Source organism: Lepisma saccharinum, chromosome 5 (genome assembly GCF_977018435.1).
Source record: "Lepisma saccharinum chromosome 5, izLepSacc3.1, whole genome shotgun sequence".
Classification (NCBI taxonomy): Eukaryota; Metazoa; Arthropoda; class Insecta; order Zygentoma; family Lepismatidae; genus Lepisma; species Lepisma saccharinum.
In genome coordinates this window covers 4370935-4390831 of record NC_139233.1, presented here as the reverse complement: position 1 = coordinate 4390831, position 19897 = coordinate 4370935, and the positions used below count along the sequence as shown (strand labels likewise).

General features: G+C 37.0%; 1 protein-coding gene across 4 annotated transcripts in view; it reads right to left on the bottom strand.

Moving 5' to 3' along the window:
* The window catches only part of LOC145987619 (uncharacterized), a 53415-nt gene that overhangs the window by 9408 nt on the left and 24110 nt on the right, over positions 1-19897 (bottom strand). For 3 of the 4 annotated variants that reach the window (XM_083122019.1, XM_083122021.1, XM_083122022.1), the window contains exons 3-5: positions 10220-10373; positions 8102-8341; positions 139-667 (exon numbers count right to left, since the gene is read on the bottom strand). In XM_083122019.1, the coding sequence (XP_082978145.1) occupies positions 139-667; positions 8102-8341; positions 10220-10373 (923 nt within the window). The remainder of the gene's footprint in view (positions 1-138; positions 668-8101; positions 8342-10219; positions 10374-19897) is intronic. The other variant, XM_083122020.1, reaches the window with a different exon arrangement.

The window sequence follows — 19897 nt, the reverse complement described above, 5'->3', positions numbered from 1 at the left end:
ACTTAATAGAAAATGAAGACATCCCATACCATAGAAAGAAGGCACTCTGGTAAAGTTGAGATATTACTACACATAGGCCAATTTTATAACAGATGGTTTCTGCACGTGTAAGAATAAAATTTGCATTAAAAAAATTACCTGGAGTAGTAGACCAGCTTCTAGTGCCTTTTTCATGTGGTACTGGGACACAAAGTTTCCCTGCCTGAAAGTGACTAGACCAGGTACCTTCTTCCTGCAGTCTCGAACCAGCTCCTTCTCCGGCCGGCATGGACCATCTGCGCTGGGTTCCCTCCCCCACGTCCTCTCTCAGCTCGCCTGACGCAACCTCTGACCAGCGACGTTGCTGCCCAAAAATGCAAGGAGACAAAGGGTTAGGCCCACTTCCCGGGTGAGCCACGGGACTCTCGGAGCTTTGTGCATCTCCTTGCCATCTTGTTGAGCATCCCTGAGAAGGCTGACTATTGTTGCCGAAGCATTGTTGGATTATGCCAGCATAATCCGGTACTTGTGACTCCCTCCTGTTCAGCTGCGGTGGAACCGTGTTCTGTTGAACGTTTGCGTGTTCCTCAATGACTTGATTCTTTGTTATGTTTTTCAGACACTCGCAACATGCAAGGCAGAACTGATACTGGATATTGATGAAAGCCATCAGACTAGAACACATTACCTGAAATATTAAAATTAATAAGCAGCATTATTTACATGAATGAAAATGTTAAATATCCATACTCATACTCATATCCATACTCCTCATAATAAGACACAAACTGGCAAACCACATATTTCTCCATAAAATAGCAATGGGAACATCGGAAGTGATTCCTTCTCCAGGAAATTCACTTTCAAGTGCAGTCTCGCACCACAAGAAGCACTCACCTTTTTACCACAGGGTATCCAGCGATCACCTTCTCAATCTGGAGAAAGCCGAATGGCTTGTTCTAGTCACGTGAGCGACGTCATCATCTGTAGTCGAGACAGCCGCCATATTTGATTTATTTATTGGAAGTAATGTTGATCTTTTTTAGCGAATGTGGAATTTCAATGCAATATTAAGAACTGCAACGAAGTATAAGTGAAGTGGGAGCGTACAAGATATATGGTCTATAAGTGTTGTGTTCCCAATTGTAGAGGAAATTATGATGAGAAGAGTAAGACTAATGTATTTAGATTTCCTCAAGACGTTACTGAAAAGGAGAGATGGATTAGGGCAATTCCACGTAATTTTGACCCTACGATGAACTCCAGGGTAAGTAACATAGACTTTATACTTATAAATAAACGAGAGAAATAGTTTAGTTCATAATGTAAATATTTATGTGCACGAAATAGGCATTTAACATACTTTTAGATTTAGTCAAGTTTTACTTGTTTCTTGAATATCATTCTTGATCACCAGTATTGAATTGGTAAATGTAACCAAGCTAATTTCTTTAGAAATGTCAAATAATTTAACTTGAATTACCATATTTGGTAAAAGTTACATAGTTGTTTATCGTTGCAAATGAATTGTTCAACGTTATAAAATATTTTCAAATCTGCCAATGCAGTCTACTGTTTCGATAACATGTTCTTCATCGAAACTTCTATATAATTTATACAAATGTTCAGTTTCAAAGCATGCTTAACTATAGAAGTGAGCAAGATTGAAAAATATGCACACTTATATTCTTATTTTTAGCTCATTTAGTGCCTCTTTAGGTTAATCGGAGATAATGGAAAGCAAGTTGGAATTTAGGTTATGCACTGAGATACAAAGTACATTGTGTAACAACAAGCACTTTGATGGAATGTTTCCTTGTATAATTATACAAGAATATATTGCTTATGTTTCAAATAAACGTTTTCACACAAAAAGCGTACATTTTTACCGAGCTATGTGAATAAGCGAACATAGTCATTTTGTTTAAATTGTTTCTTTTTGAGTATATTTAATCAAATTCTTAACTTACATGTGCATAAATGATTTTGGTTTAACAAACTTTTATGTGACAGGTTTTTCTTTTTTGGTATTCCTAAACAAAATGATTTAGACATTTTTACTGATGTTTAGTTATTGGAAACAAATAAATCACCAAACTGCTTAACGCCAAACTCTCAACCTAACCTTTTTCGATAGTCTAAGTAAATATTTTTTCTCTGTACCAATCGTAACCTCAATCCTTAAACCGTTTTGTAAAAAGTATTGGTTCAATTTTTTTTAAAAAAAATGGTATAGCTACTAGTATTGAGACTTGCTGATGTCATGTTTGATTTTTGTTATTTAACGTCGCTTTTCTACCATTTTTGCTTAATGGCGACGATGAGGACGAATGACGATATGATAAAATTGATGTAGCACTCACAAAGAACATCCGTGCCCCGAACGGATTCGAACCCCGGATCCCCTGTCGTTGTAGCACGCTGTGCTGACCTCTCAGCCACCGAGGTCGGCTCTGATGTCAGGTGACCTCCAGAAGAGAATATTATTTTCCTTTCAACAAAAGTATTACATGTCTGCTTGAGGACAGAATGTCATACTCGCCTATGATCTTTTTACTGCTAATTCCTGGCATTTTTAATTCTCCACACTCTAAACTTTGTTGCTGTTTGCCTTATTTAATTGTTGAAAAAATAATTGAGTGTTGGTACTACAAAGTGCTATCGGTCGTCGTCTTTTCATGAACGGAAAGACAATGAAATAATATTAATAATAATAATAATGAAAGTGCTAGCGATGCTTCTCTAAGTTTATTATTTGGTTAGGCAACTTGACGAATTTCCTCTGAACGTAACACGCGAGTTAAAAAAAAATCCACCAGAAAGTTTGTAAAGATTTTCAACATGAATTTGTGTGATATTAGGTTTTTTTTGTGGTGGCCATAGTGGCTTCTTGAACAAGAAATGTTGATGTAAATATTCAATATTTTCTTCTCTCTCTCCTAACTATATTTTCTGAGGGTAAATGTTAAAAGCTAACTTCCTCTGAGCTTTCAGCCCTTCCTAAAAGATACAAACGAACTTAAAAATTCTCTATGATAAAATATTGTCTTCCTTGTACAGCGTTAAGATGATCGCCTCCAGATGATGACGTCAGGACTGAGCGCTGCGGCCTGAGTCTCTAAGATGGTCTTGATCCAGCCAATACAACACTTTAGCAAACCATATAATGTTTTTGAAAAGCAGTCATGATTTAGGCTATTGTGTAAAAAAAAATTAAGGTACTTTACCACATGTACGTATTTTAGTTTATGTTTTTATTCCTTAATGTTACTTTCTATTCTTATTACATTCCAATGTAAAATGGCTAACACTGTATTTGGGAATCCTGTTAAATAAATAAATGAAATGAAATTGTTCCTATTTCATAGGTCATTTCTCTTGCATTGTAGAATTATTTCTTTCGTAGTTTATGGTTCTTACTAAAGTCGTTTTCACGTTCAGAAGACACAATGGCGCTTATGGAGAAACCGCACAGTGTTGCCAATACAGCGCTATCTCATGTCGTCGGGAAATGATGAGCTTCCTTCACATTGAAGGTGTTACATATTTCACTTCCCTGCTGGTTTTATATTGAAGCCCACCTTTTTTTTTTTCACGGTGTAGTGACTGGTCATTTGCCGCTTTCCTTTCTTAATCTAAAGAAGGTGCTCTTACTGACACCAGTCGCTTTGCAAAGTTCACTAACAATAAACAATTGGCTATGTAGGCGAACACACGTATGACTGCTGTTCTCTTGCCACTTTTGTCTTACCCTTTTTCCTATGATCCATTGCGATCACTACACGCGTGAGTGTAATGCATGAAATAAAGACACGTTGTCTATAACAATGACACTTCAGAAATCACTTTAAAAAAAAAAGTAAAAATCACCGAGCGCTCACAACTGAAAACACTTTTTCGAGAGGAAAAAAGTCCAAACAGACCAAAGCAGATCTCTCACTCAAGTAAGGGGAACCTGGCACATAGGTTAGATTCAAGTTGCAACCCAAACAAACAAATTAGTTATGGCCCACTTGAGCTGATAAGACGTCAATGACTCAAGCAAGGCATGTCATATTTCTATCTTGAAGCCCCATATTTTGTCACGTGTTGGAAAGCCTTTCAAGGGTTAATATGGTGTCTATGAATTTATGTGTACCTTGGAAACTGAAAGGTGATCTTCATTTCAGGATTAATGTCTACAGTAATATAAACAAAAACAACGACAGCACTAATCTTGCTCACAACAGCAGCATTGGAAATAATTGTCAAATTTTAAATTTATGTAATTGCAATTCTATTATAACGAACTGAATGAAGTTAATATTTTACTGAATGGAAATAAAATAACAACTTGAAAACTTGGTGGTGATTAGCCAGAATGCTGCGGTGAGTCAGCTCAAGATGGCCAGACAACGTCTCCTTACTTCAACTCCAAACTCCAAATGCATGGAAGTAATATTTCTGGGAACCTTTGAGTGGTTATAAAAAATAATTTCATTATTTTCTCCACAACTTTGTCGCTGGAAGTTTTTACTTGAAATTACAGAACAAAAAATTGCCAGCGACGACATTTTCTACTTCACGAATATAAAAAATCTGCACATACTTTATTTGAATATTTTTTAATGCGAATATGCTTTAAAGTATTGATAAATTCTGAGCACCACCATCACCTATGACAATTAAAAAACAGTGTCAATTTTTTTCATAATGAATGCTTCAATTTTACGGCATGTTTCAATGTTAGGAATGTAAAAATTTTGTTTTCACAGAAAATTTGCATTTTTAATTTATCTAAAAATATGTACCAGTTTTTTGTGTTCACCATCGTATTCTCTACAAAATTTCCTGCAAAACTGCAGGTACCGATTTTATGTAAGCTAAATTTGTAAATCGAGAAATTTCACAACAGCGCGCTCGTATTTTCCCATAAGAAAAGCATTGTCCATAAGAGCCCATTGTGTCTTCTGAACGTGAAAACGACTATAGCATATAAATATAATATTTGATGAAATCTTTCGGGAAAACACATGCTCCCTTCATCAGACATTATTATTCGTTTGATTAATGTTACAGTTATAACAATGGAATAAGTCCAACAAAAATAAAAAGAGCCCGTTGTGCAAGAACATTGTCAATAACTTAACTGTAAAAGTAAGCACAATTATCCTATTAAAAAGCTAAAAAAACAATGTCTTAAAAGAAATTAGTTTTTATCAAAGAACATTATTTACACTATGTTCTTCTTAAAGGTTCGCATAATACTTTTTGTAGATGCAAAATAATATAATATTGTTATTTTAAGTGGTTTTCATTTTTCGTGCAATGTTTCGTCCTGTTTCCCTAGTACTTTCTCAAGCTTACATCAGGATAACACACACACACAATCTTACATGGCTAGTCAACATTTATGTCTAAGGAATGTATAGTTTGTGTTAGAGTGCTGCAATGAGCATTTTTCGCTCGAGCGGCAAATAGTTTGCATGGGCAACGCTAGATGCCATACAGAATTGATAGGTCTCACGCTTCAACAAGTGAAATATACCTTCAAACCCTATTACTATACGTATTTCCGTCACTTGTCTATGATAGTGGATCATCAAATATGGATCATGAAGTAAAAGACGAAGTGAAATTAAAAAAATAAGAGAACACAGTCATCATCTCAGTGTTAAAATGCAATATTGTATATCTTACTGAGATATGTTAAAATGAAAAACATGATTATGAGCTGAAACTACCAAGGCTGACATTCTATGTTTCTACGATTATTGTCACATAAAAATGATGTCAAATTAAAAAAAAAGGTAAAGTGATCCCCTGTGCTTATCACCATGCCATGAAGGCTTATAGGGGGTGTGGGGGTAATGCCCCACACTTTCTTGATCCGGTCGTGAGTGGGGGTGATGTGATCAGCATCATGCCCCTGACTGCCTTTACCCCCCAGGGTTTCCCCCAGGCACGCATGTCTTTCGATGCTGGGTGGGCGCTGGAGCCGCTTCCAACTTTAGAAAAATTCCCGGATTTGAACCGGCCAGGGATCGAACCCGGGACCTTTAGCATGGTAGTCAGATGCGTTACCGACTGAGCCACAGCGGCCACTTAAATGATGTTCAATTGAATGTTATAACTGCATTTTATTATTTCGCAAAATGTAAGTGAACAATGATGTACACGTACTTGTTGCACTGTGGTACAATATTTGTAATTGCTTAGGCACATCTGTCAGCATGTGTATACATTTTAAGTTTCGGTCTGTAGATATTGCATACTTTCACATATATTGTATTTGAGTCTTGCATAATAATATACGGAATTATTACCTAGAATTGTAATTGCATAGAGTGGTTTCCTTCCATGTAAGGGTTTTAGATTGACAGTGCTGTTTATTAGGCTTTGAAATACGGAACGTTGTCAATCATTCCCCAGTGAGTGTGGTACGCTCAAGCGTGGGAGACTCCAGCGAGTTTGAGTGAGCGAAAGTGGTCCCATGCAGTACTCTACTTTGTGTCCTTGTTTCCTCCTAGGAAAACTGTTTTTTCCATCATGCTGTACCTCGCCATGTGTCGCAACTTGTTGTTTCTTCCCCTCCCCTCCATTGTGTGACCTACTCTTCTTGTCTTCCATCCCCTCCTCCCTTGATGACACTGACCTTTTTCCTTTAACTAGTCTGGCAAGTTAAAATCTTCCACTTTTGTGCCGAAAATTGAAGGTGGCCCTGAAAACTTAACCATTTTTTTACTTTCCTTAGAAGTGTAGAATGACTAGCCATGTAAAACTGTGTGTGTTTATCTTGGTATAAGCTTGAGGAAGGGGAAACCAGGATGAAACGTAATGAGAAGAATAAAAACCACTTAAAACAACAGTATTATATTATTTTTAGAGCTGAGCCGATACAGATACATCGGTTGGAATTCATCTACCGATACCAGCCGATACTTTTACGGCATATTGGTCTTTCACAGGGCCTGCAAAAATGTCGGGCGACACTTTCGCAGAGTATAATTATCCTGGAATTTATGCAAAATTCAAACTGTTTATTTTGCATGAAAAACTATACTTTGTGATTACATCAGCGGTTCCCAAAGTGTGCGCATGGCTGGTTTACAGGGGTGCCGCAAAATGTTCCAATGTTTTCACTGAAATATCATCGTTCTTCCAAATATGTGCTTATTTAGATGTTTCTGAATTTGAAATATGTGTTTATTTTTTAATGTATAAGGCAACCAACCTAAGCACACTAAATGAGTGTTGCAGTGCAAGTGTTAGATAGGTGTACATTCTAACTTGGGCACCGCAGAAAAATTTTGAAAGACTAAGGGTGCCATTAAACAAAAAGGTTTGGGAACCTCTGGATTACATAATATCTATTTTAATAGTTTTTCTTGTATGTACGCATTGCTTTCGTTGTAGAATTATTTTCTTATAGTTTACGGTTATTACAAGCATAAGAAAACAGTTTTTTGTTGTGATGTTTCAGAACACATGCTCCCTTCATCAGACATTTATTTATATTTTGACTAAATATTTTAATATCCTGATATAATTGGAGAAGAATATTTATATACCAATATTGATGAATGTTTTGAACAAATTTTAATTTCTGCAATTTCCAAGTATCGGCCTCAGTATCGGTATCGGTTCAAAATGGTATTGGCTCAGCCCTAATTATTTTGCATTTATGTCCACCATTTGCAACAGTTTGTATATTTATTAAGGTATTGATATTAATTTTTGGATTTTCTTACAGAAAAGTGTAGCTGTCCGTAAAGTCAGCCACTTCTGATGTTATATTTTTTGATGCAAGTAATGTGAAACTGGATTTAAACAAAAAAAAATTAAATTGCAGTAAATTTGGAAACCTCAATTTCACATAGATACCAAGACTCATGAAAATATGCAATCAACATTATAATAATTTGACAAAATCATAACAAATGACAACTAGGGTGTTTTGGAACTGATTCAGCAACTAATCTATGGTTGGGTGCCATCTTTCAAGTGCATACCATCAATGATTCAATAATGTCGCAAAATATCTATGATGTATTTGGTCTAGTGAGCATTTCCTATTTCATTCCTATTCTTACATGCGCAAGCACACACACACATATGAAACTGACACATGACACATGCTAACCTCATTGTTGTCGAATGCCTGGTGTGCATCTGCTTCAGGATCAGTCTTCATTAAGAGCTCTTGCAATGAGACTAACACTTCATTCTTCACGGCAGTACTTGCCACTGAAGTTGCCTTCACTAGTTCATCCCACATAGACTGACAATGACTAGCAACAGAGTTGTATGGAGCAATTTCCTTAACTAGAGATTGGAGGCAGTGAGAAAGGCGAGACCCAGCGCTACACAAACCATTCAGCATCTGTGTAAAGCAAAAGCATCGTGAGAAAACAAAGCCAATTCCTCTTATATATACATATAATGTAATGTTTTGGGAGAACACATGCTCTCTTAATCATATTCAAGGGCTGGAGCGTAAGGCATGGCAAATATATTTTTCTCAAAATTGAAAGGTCATACCACAATATTATCACAACATGACACCCGTAGTATGTGGACACGTCACCAAATGGCATTATGTTGAGTCAACCATCGTGCCATGGTGTGAACAATATTCGTGGATCAAAATAGTTGTTCTTCGGGGAAGAAATGCCAGAGAATTCAACAGGGAGCTGCTGGAAACTGTAGGGAATGGTGCCCTACCGTAATATGCATCTCTTTTGTTCCTGTAATGCTCTATGCTTTCAGACTTGTAAACACATTTGGCATGATGTTATCATTAAAGATGTTTGTTTGCTTCCCTATCCTATACATGATCTGCATTGTTCACACATTCCACAATATTTTTACAATTTTTGACTATGTATTTTGTATTTGTATATGTAACATCTATTAATGTAGTATTGTTTGTAATGTATTGACATGTCCTATATTAACATGTACTGTTATTTGTACACACCGGTAGTCCTTGGATGCAAATAAACTAAACTAAATAATATACACTGCCCCTTCCATTTGTGTATTTCAGATTTTTCTGTTGTCAGCATTCTTGGGGGGAGTTGCCACAAATGTTAGTTATAACAATACGAGTATTAAAAAAAATAACAAAGGAAAATTAAACAATGAATCTTATATTAGCCCTTAACAACTGCATTAACAGTGAAATGAAGAATAATTTTTATCGCCTGTAATGTACATATTAACTTCATGACACAATAATAGTTTCTAAATGGATAAAATTCCACCAATTACCCAAGCTAATAAATTAAAATGCCCACGATGAGTAGAGCAGTGGGATTTGGAACATATGAACTCACTAGGTGAATATCTAGAAGGTAACTTGAATATTTGAAATAATAATGAGGTCGAGTAACACCTTGTTTGATAGGTATCTTAACTTCAAACAACTTTTCAGTAAACATTTTTTGATATAATCAATGGTTTAACAATGGATGTCCAGTAACTACTGAACTAACAATTAAATTGTTTCTTACCTTCATAACAGGAGCATCCACTAAAAATGTAAAAACTAAGGGATGAATGGAGGTATTTCGAAAATATGTAAAATTTACTTGAAATTCATGGTTGTATCCAACGAAGGTGGCAAAACCCTGTCCTATCTAAAGTTTTGTAAGTGCTTCTAGAAAGTGTCCTGGGGAAGTGGAGGACATTCAATTTCACATTTTTCTCTAGTTACATTTACAGATTTTAGCACCTCTTCATAGCTCTTTTGAAAAGATTAACTTGTAATGAAGTTCGAGATTAGACTGAAACTCTAAAATAACTTGGGGTTCCATTCAAAAAAGTGACAATACAAAAGCTTCCCTCAAAGGTCATTTGAATTGATTGATTGATTGATTAACTTGCTTTATTAACTTGCATAATTGTTAACATATTATATTATATACACATGTAAATGTGTATTTGTGTGACTACAAAATTATATTTACAAATATATTTGATCCACACCTATATTTTAACACTTTGACATTTTATAATTACTACTTGTAAGAGATCTATCTTTTCCAAAACATAAAAATGACTGAGTGGAAGAAACACTTACATTGTAAATAAGGAAATAAATTAAATTAAGAAATAACATGTTTTATGACTAAACAGTAAATTTTACTTTTAGTTAAAAAGTAAAGCAATTTGTGACATGTTACTGTTTTTGTAACTCTGAGGAGGATTCACTCATGATCAAATTTATACATTTTCCATAAGAGCATTATATTATCACCTGCAAGTATGACCACCAAACACCAAGACAATCAGCAACGTCCTTTGGTGCTACGTGAAATACTCCTGAACCTGCAGGCTTCTCTCCAGGAGACTTTTCCTTGCCGACGTTGCTGGAAGAAGCAGAGATTCCCCCAGGCTTGTCCAAAGTGCTTCTGAAAGAAAACAGATATATTACTTACGCAAAATGTAAAAGTGGGGAAGAATTTTCTCCGTAAAAAAGTGGATCAGTTTGGGATGCACTGAAGAAAAAGACATCTTCCGCTTTGGAGAAAAACTCAGGACACAATACAACTTTAGCTATTAACAGGGTGCCAAGAGCAGGCAATAACTTCGACACCTTGGAAACTGAGTACACACAAAAGATTTTTGCAAGTTTAAATTTACAGCATTACTTTGCAAAAAGCAGAAAGATCATTTAGTCAACACAAAGCTCTGTTGCATCATAACAAGAAGCCTTTCATATTTGCTGTTCCTTACTGTTACAGGGATTGCATATTGGAAAAGCAACAGGAATATGTAAAATATATTGTATAATATGTAAAATATTATGTTAAATATTGTATTTCTATTGGCTTCCCTGACCTGAGCAATTTGCTTTAAAAATTATAATGGAAATGCTGGCAATACAATCTTCTTTTATTGTTACATATTTCTTACCATTTGAATGGTTTCAGTACATAATTTTGGATTAGTAAATACATATACAAAAGGCTGCTCGGGCTATATGTGACCGATTTGGCAATGCTCCTGCCAAGTGTGTAGTTCTGCCAGAACCTTGAAACCAGTGTTGTGTCTGAGCTTGCAGTTGCCAGAGCGTCGTGTTCGTGCTAGTGAAATGCCACCAAAAATTAACCGTTATTGGGAATGATACATCATGGCTCTTTCCAGGGACGTAGCTAGGTTCATCAGTTTGGGGGGGGGGGGCAAACGTATATAAATTAACAAACTATTTATAGATACACCATATAGGCCTATACTGTATACATACATTATATATGTATATACATACATTATATATGTATGTGTATACACACACACACACACACACACACACACACACACACACACATATACATACATACATACATACATACAGTGGCGTAGCAACAGATCGTGAGGCCCCCATCCGTTTGTTAAATTTGAAATCTCAATGTAAATCGATAGTAAATGTTCATGGATACATCAGCAATTAATCATATTTAAATTATAATAATAGATTACTGACAAAAATTATATTTAATAATTTCACTCACCAGGAAAGTGTATTTGAGGAAGATGAAATCTGAAGCTGTAGGGCATGCCCGTACTCAATGGAAGCGTCATGGGTGCCATGACCCCCCCCCCCCTTTAACTATGAAATATTATAATATGGAGATATAAAAACATACGAAAATAACATTCACGATTTTTAAGATTGTGCAACAATTTCAATTTCGTCCTTGCATATAGGATTTGATTTGATTTAGTTTATTTTACTTCGCGTTTTGTGCCTCTTGGCTAATTTGCGAAGATGGGGATGAGTGATGAAATGATGAAATTGATGAATGGACATTCACAAACAACCAAGCCCGACCGGGATTCGAACCCGGGACCCTTGGCGTCGCAGCGCGATGTGCTAACCACTTGGCCACAGGGTCGGGCCCTTGCATATAGGAATGGGTTGTCTGAGGAGAGAGAGTCAGGTTCCAGACGTTTGCAGTCTGCAACATTGAGTAATTTTTGTTTTATATCTAGAGCCCGTTAGTTCAGGCATTTATTTTCGTTAAAATAGGCAGGCAAAAAGGCATTTATAATGTGGCACATAGGCACTAAAAATGAAAAAAAAAGGCAAAATAAACCGAAAAAAGGCACATTTAGAAGTTGCTTACTTTTATCTATAATTTCTGGCAAAATGTTAAAATCTAAATTGGGAAGAGCATTTCAATTTTCTCTGTCTTGATTGCACATAACTACAAGGTGCTTTTTGAGTTCTCAACATTCATTGATAGTCATCTGTCAGAGAGAATGTTTTTCATAATAGAATATGATCTTTCTACTTCGACAGAAGTTATTGGAGCATACATATAACAAGCTAATGTAGTTGGGCTCATTTTGGTAACAGCATTTTCACCTTTTAGAATATCACAAATTGTTTTCAATTGTTTCAAGTCCTCATTTGCACTCACTACCCGTTAGCACTTTTCCGCAACAGCTCACCCCTTTTCTCCTGGCACTTCCATCATCTGCTGCATAGATTCCTCGAAGATTTTCATGGATGCTATAATTGTAATTGTCTCTGGCAATGCACCATAATGTGCAAAAGTAAACTTGAATAGCACAGGAGTTTTTTCACTTCACGAATTGAAGCCACTTCATTTTCTGGAAGCGATCACCTCACTGATTTTTTGAAGGATGTTAGCAAAATATATAGCTGCTGATATCCAGGTTCCCTATCTCGTCAAGACTGGTTGCTGAGGTAAACTAAGCTCAATCGCAACTTCCTGAAATTTTCGGGTTCGAGAGGGAGATTTCCGAAATATTTTCTTTGTGTTCGAAATCAACCTGTCCACTTCAGCAGTCAATCATGCACAAGAAATGTTAACCAAAAGGCAATATCCTGACTCAGCATGAAATACTTTTTTCTCACACTTTTCTCCTTTAGCAATGTTGAAACATGCGTGAGTTCAATATTACTTAAATAAGGCGAAAATTATTCACATAATAAACGGAGGAAAAATAAATGCCAACAACGTTTTTTGGGAGAAAAATAATTTATATACACATTTTTTTTAAAAAAATGTCAAATTTCATTGAAAAAGGCAAAAAAAGGCATTATAATTAAAAATAGGCAGTGGGGTCCCAAATAGGCAAAATAGGCAAAATGAAAAGGCTTCCAAAACATTCAAAACAACATAAGAAACGTATATTACCATTGAATTGAATATCCGGAAAAATTTTATCAATATATATGCAGTAGATAAAAAGAGGCATTTTGCCAAACTTCCGGGCTCTATTTATAACCATTGATACAAGGCTAAAAGACATCCTCATTTAGTCAGGACAGTTCATTCATGTTACGCCCATGATTTGACGTATTCATTCAAATTAAAATGTTTAACTAGAATTTATAACCAGAGAAAAGCAGAATATTTAATTTTATTACGCACAAAAATTAGCCTTTTCCATATTTTTTCTCACTTCCATTTAGGCTATTAGGCCTATATTTTTCGTATCGACCGTTTAGGATGCAAGGGAACTTCGCCCACCCCTTGCTATGCCACTGTATAAATATATATATATATTGCTAAGAAGGCATTAGTCCAGCAATACTTCCCGAACGCCACTGAAGAACAAACTCTATCTTATATAATCACGGGACTGCGAGCCAAATACATTGGCTGTTTAACTAATAAACACTTTGCCAAAACAGAAGAATTAATTACCCACCTACAAAATTTCGAACGCCAGCAGTCATTGATTAATTCCCGTATGATGGAGGAGAAATTGGAACTTGATCAGGCAATTGCACAAACAAGTTTTCCTCAGACATTCACCCCGACGACACTTCACAGCTGTTCGCATGCACAGGTCTACTCCCCCCTCCCAAGTATTCCTCACAACCCAAGTCAGCAGTTTGTGTCATACAACCAGTGCCCATCTCCTTTCCTCCCACCATCGGCTCATCAAGTCCAAAGTCTACAATCACAACCCGCTCCTGTAATTCCTTCCCAGACCATATATCAAGCACCCAGTTTCTCAGCGTCACAATCTGGCATGTTTGCTGTACCGAGTTCTGATAGTGCTCGCTGCACGGCGCCACCAGCCGTAGCCACAGTAGAACATGCTCAAAATGCCGCCTCTAGTGACGAAATAAATAAACTTTCGTCACAAATGTCGAAAATATCCCTCTTTTCGCAAGAGCAAATGAATACAACTTCTCTTTTTAATCTTTGCTCAAATGTACTGGAATTTGCGAAAACGGCCAATCAACATGCACATGACAAAGGGAACAGTTTTTTCAACAAGGGGAATAATAACTCCTCTTCTTACAGGGGTAATTATAGAGCTAATCATAGAGGAAATTTTAGGTTGAACTCTCGAGGCCAATTCAGAGGTAATAGTAACAAGAGGTTTCAAAGTCGAGATCAGGGTAATCGCGACGATGCAAATACATCAGCCTGTAAGTTCTGTGGTCGTTATAATCACGAGAGCGATAACTGCTTTTACAAGCCACAACGAGACAGTAGTTTAAACTAAAATCATCTTCGACTTGCAGGAACGAAATCGAGGATAATAGTAGATTAGACAAAGTTCCTATCATTGAGAGAAATGGCCTATATTTTATCAATAGTAGCATACAAGGGAAACAAGTAGATTTACTTATTGACGTGGGTTCCCAAATATCAATTTATCCATCCCACCTACTTCCTACTGAAAGAAAAACATACAAGGTACAATCCACAATCCAAGATGTGTCCGGATCGAAACTGAGTGTGTCTGAAATTGTAGTTCTTCCTATCATAATTGGAAAGCGTAAATATTCGCACCCGTTTAGAATAGTAGATTCAACTAACGTCCCTCCCCTTTTAGGAAATGACTTTTTACGAACGCAGAGGTGCAAAATGTCGTTAAAAGACAACACAATAACTCTTTATCATTTAGGACGTACTCCAAATTATAGTATTTTAAGATCAAAGTACAAGACTCACCAGCTGTCCCATGACATATTCACCCAAATTGAGAATGTAAATGTGTATGAGGGAAAAGCTGCCCTTTCAAACACAGTTCAGTTAAGTCCACGATCCAAAACTTATATCAATTTGAACATTACCAGTACGACACCTAACACCCCTAAGCCTGTACTTTTTACCCCATCTGCTTCCCTTATGAGCCAGCATCCAGTAGTCCTTCCCAATGCTGCAGTAAACCTGCAGTCACCTGTCATTCACATACACAACCCTACGGAAACCACAATCACTTTGGAAAGTGACACAATATTAGGCGAAATATCAACCTGTGAAATTTTAAGTGATGTTACTTCCGTTTGGGAGAATAAAAGCGAAGATGTCGTATTTTCATACTCTTGTAATGAAAATAGTACAGTAAAGCAAGAAATCAGTGAAAGTCAAAAGAAATTTGACCCCTCCCTCCTCACAGTTAACCCCGATATTCCCTGAGAAGAAAGAGAAAAAATCCTAAAGCTCGCATACACGTATGCAGATATTTCTCTCTGACCAGGGGATAAATTAACTAAAACCAATGTTTTGGAATATGACATCAAACTGACAGATGACACCCCAGTGTATGCCAAGACCTACCCTATTCCTTTTCATTACCGAGAACCCATGAAACAGGAAGTTCAGAAATTACTAGACCAAGGTGTTATAGAACGCTGTGAAGGGAGTCCCTATCGACACCCAGTTCTATTAGTTAAGAAACCCAATGGGACTTACCGTTTTATCTCTGACCTCCGCGATTTAAACAGAATAATAGCTCCGATTTCCTTACAATCCCCAGACATAAAAACCATCATGACAGAGATGGCTGGAAAGAAATATTACTCAATTTTAGACATGTCCAGTGCATTTTTTCAGGTTTCATTAACAGAGCGTTCTAAGGACATTACCGCCTTTTCTATTAACAATCTTGGAAGTTTTAGATATGCTAGGTTATGCCAGGGATTGAAAACATCCCCCGGTGTAATGAACCGCGTAAGCGAACTTGCCCTTAGTGGAATAGACAGTTCAGAACTTTCTGTTTACACTGATGACATTATTATTTACAGTTCAAATCTCCCACACATGGTTAACATACTGGATAGAGTGTTTCAAAAGTTAAGACAAGCATCCCTTAAATTATCACCCTCTAAGTGTAGGTTAGCTTTTACCGAAGTAAAAGTCCTCGGTAACTTGGTATCTCAAAAGGGAGTTAAGATTTCAGAGCATATTCTTAAAGCTATTTTGGAATATCCCACCCCTACCACCAAACGCAAGCTTCGTAGTTTTCTAGGACTTGTAAATTTCATTCGACGATTTGTGCAAGGATTTGCAGGACCCACAGAATGTTGAAGCTTCTTAAAAAGAATGTTAAGTTTCAATGGACTGATGAACACCAGAAAAGCTTCGGAACACTGAAAGAAATGATCACTTCTGCCCCTATTCTCCGCCCTTATGACCCTAAGCGCCCCTCATATGTATACATTGATGCGAGCGGAATTGGCATTGGAGGAGCATTGTTACAGCCTGATGAAGAAGGAAATTTACATCCATGTGCCTACTGTTCACGAGCCTTAACAGACACAGAGAAAAGAGCTGACACATTTTCACTCGAAATTGCAGGTGCATATTATGTTTTGAAAACTTTCAAATTCTTCCTTATGAATCAACATTTTGTGGTTCTCACAGACAACAAAGCCTTGTCCTATCTTCGTTCAACTAAACACCATAGTTCTATTTTAGGAAGAAGAGCCCTTTATTTTCAGAATTTTGATTTCGAAATAAGGCATGTCAGCGCTAGTAAAAATGAACTTGCGGATGCACTCTCCCGTGCAAGTTTACAGCTTGACAAGACTAATCATGACAAGAAAGATGATGATGATGACTTATTCTTTCATCAAGTATTTCATGCACAAGCAGCAGATTTTGATATTAGTTCAGAACAACGTAAAGACCCCTATTTCAGAGACATTATTGACGTTTTAGAAAACAAAGACAAAGCTAGTGACCCTAAACTAGAAAAGCTTTCGTATTCTTATGTACTCAAAAATGGAGTCTTATACAGGACTAATAAAATCAGAACTGGTTATAGGGATAGACTTTGTATTCCCCATGCATTAAGAAATCAAGTTTTCGACCTTATTCATGCACACAAAATGAACGGAAGTCACCAAGGTGCACAGAAGACATATAATTTAATGCTTATGCGCTACTTTTTCCCTAATATGAAGAAATTTGTGTACGATAAGGTTCGACATTGCATCTCTTGTCAGATTTCAAAGAAACCACAAGGTTCTAAACCGCATACGCTGCAAACATTTCAACCAGCCCAAATTCCTTTCCAACGAATTCATATTGACGTATGTGGTCCTTTAGTCTCGTCAAAAACGCACAAATACAAATATTTTCTATCAGTAGTTGATAGTTGTACAAGATTTGATAGTTGTACAAGATATGTCATTACAGCTCCTTTGGCTAATCATGATGCACAAAACATAGCAACAGCTTTAGTTGAGAAAGTCTTTTTAGTCCATGGCATCCCGGAAACGATCTATTTAGATCGTTCAACACCCAATTCAAGTTTACTTTTACGGGAGTTAGCTAATATTACAGGCGTACAACTAAAATATGTAGATACTTGTGCCCATTTCACGAATGGATTAGTTGAAAGTTCATTTAGTTACTTAAAGAAAGTTATGCGAGTTTTTGTGTTAGAAAAGAAGGCTTCGTGGTGTGACTATTTAGCTAGTGCGACGTTCAGCCACAACGTAACGTTACAATACACTTTGGATCCCTCCAGAGCCCGTATTTTACTTTGTTTGGATACAACCCAAGGATCTTAGCAGACGCTGTCCTTCCTTCGAGCCCTGACAATGTCTCCCAGACGAACGCACAAAGACTAGAACTCCTGACCTCCATACGTAAGACCGCACATGACAACTTACACAAGCGTTACGAACAGCAGAAAAAGTACGCAGACCGCACTTCTAGGCAAATACAGTACTCACCAGGACAACATGTATGGATTCTAGATGCCACTCGAACTCCAGGCATGTCAAAAGCTTTTGCGTCCTCTTATAAGTATAAAGGAACTATTCTTCGCAAAGTTAATGAGAATTCCTATGAAGTTACTTACATCGACGGCAGAAACAAGGAGAAATCTGACACTATTACTATTTCTAGACTCAAAGCCCGCTACGACTAGTGCCATAAAAACCCAACTAACATATACGCTAACATTCAATAACACTCCACTCCATTATCACTCTCTTTAGCCTCCTCGTTGCGTACATTGCACATGCTAACATCCCATGATCCAGCATTTTCTCACGCTCATCGACTCCCGCCCCCCCCCCCCCCTCTTTCCACTTCCCGTGCTCGCACTGCATTTCTGCGTTAGAACAAACTCCTTTTTATTTTTAACAAGACCAGGATTACAGAATGCTATCTCAATCGTCGGAACATTTATAATACATCTCTTGCCTAATAATTTATTTTTAGATATTTTAATGTTATTTTATAATTTGCGATTAAACGCATAGTAATAGTAAGAACATATCACTTAGCTGATTTGACTAATAAGTACTTAGTGTGTTTATGGTTCTAACTAGCAAATATTTTTTTTTTCCCCATTTGCTGGTACATACACGCTCAAATGAAGAAAAAAAGTACAAAGAAAGAAAGAACTACGATAGAACAAGATGAATGATTTAAAGAACAAATGAACTGCATAGAACTTGCTTGAACTTTTGGCTTTTTGGCCATAGCAATTTTTTTTTATTTACGCTTAGGTGTAACGCGAACTGCTTCTTTGAAAGCTGCAATGCACTAAATATGTTAACAAAGCATATAATAAATATAGACAAATTTTCCCACTCTCTCTCTTTAATTTTATAGTTCAAATATTGATAGCATACAACATGGTATAGCTCATATCCCATGAAATTAAAACCTACTCTCTTTTTCCATGAACTTGCTATAAACATATTACTTACTCTTTTTCAATTTTTTTTTTAGCAGCGAATCGAAGGTGCTTAATCCTTTGACCACAAGACACGTAAAATTCTTGCAATTGCTTTTATAAACGACATTTACACATATTACAGAAGGAAATGTCTCGTAATCACTTAGTTCATTCTATTATCACTGAATTCTCCTTTCTTTTCTCATTTCAGACCCCTACAACAAGATGTCTCCAGCTCATTATGCTATTATCGCATCCATCGTAATAGCACTTCTCGGCATACTTATTTTATTGGCATTATTAATTATATCTTGCTGTTGTACCCCCAAATCACCTGTCACAACACCCCAACAATGATTAAAGAAACCTTCAATTAGTGCCCCAATTGCCTTACAATCACTTTCACATGCCCCGGAGACAACAAGTCATTCCCACACCACCCCCTCTTCCCCCGACCCGTTTCACCTCTGGTACGAAACAAATAAATACTCCAACTCAATGTACCACCATTCTTTCGAAAGGACGCCGACTCCCGGCACCTCAAGTCAAGCCACCCCGGCCCCTATTCCGGCTAGGCCGATTATTCCACCTATTGCCCCCCATCCCCCCCGGCGAACTTCCCTCATGTAAACCTGTCACTCATAAACAGGTCCCCTTAAAAACTCTATGTCATATCAGCAATAATGCCCCTTCGCCGTCACTAGGATTAGATATTACCTCCCCTCCCCCCAAAATAATTCACCAGTTTTAACTGAAAGTCCCTTTTCAATCGATTTTATAACCCGTCATCATTTATTGTAAATCTGCTCCACTACCTTTTACATTTTTCCTAATTTTTCCCTTTTTGCGCTTGTTTCATTCTCATCGCCTCGGATGCTACCGGACTCATGACGACCACCTGCTTGTGCCACCGAGCGAGAGACCTAGGCTCATCGCCGAGAACGACGACGATCTTGTGGAGTTCCAGCACCAAAAGGACCCAATCCCGTCTGGACCGCATGGCTGATTTTTCCATCTC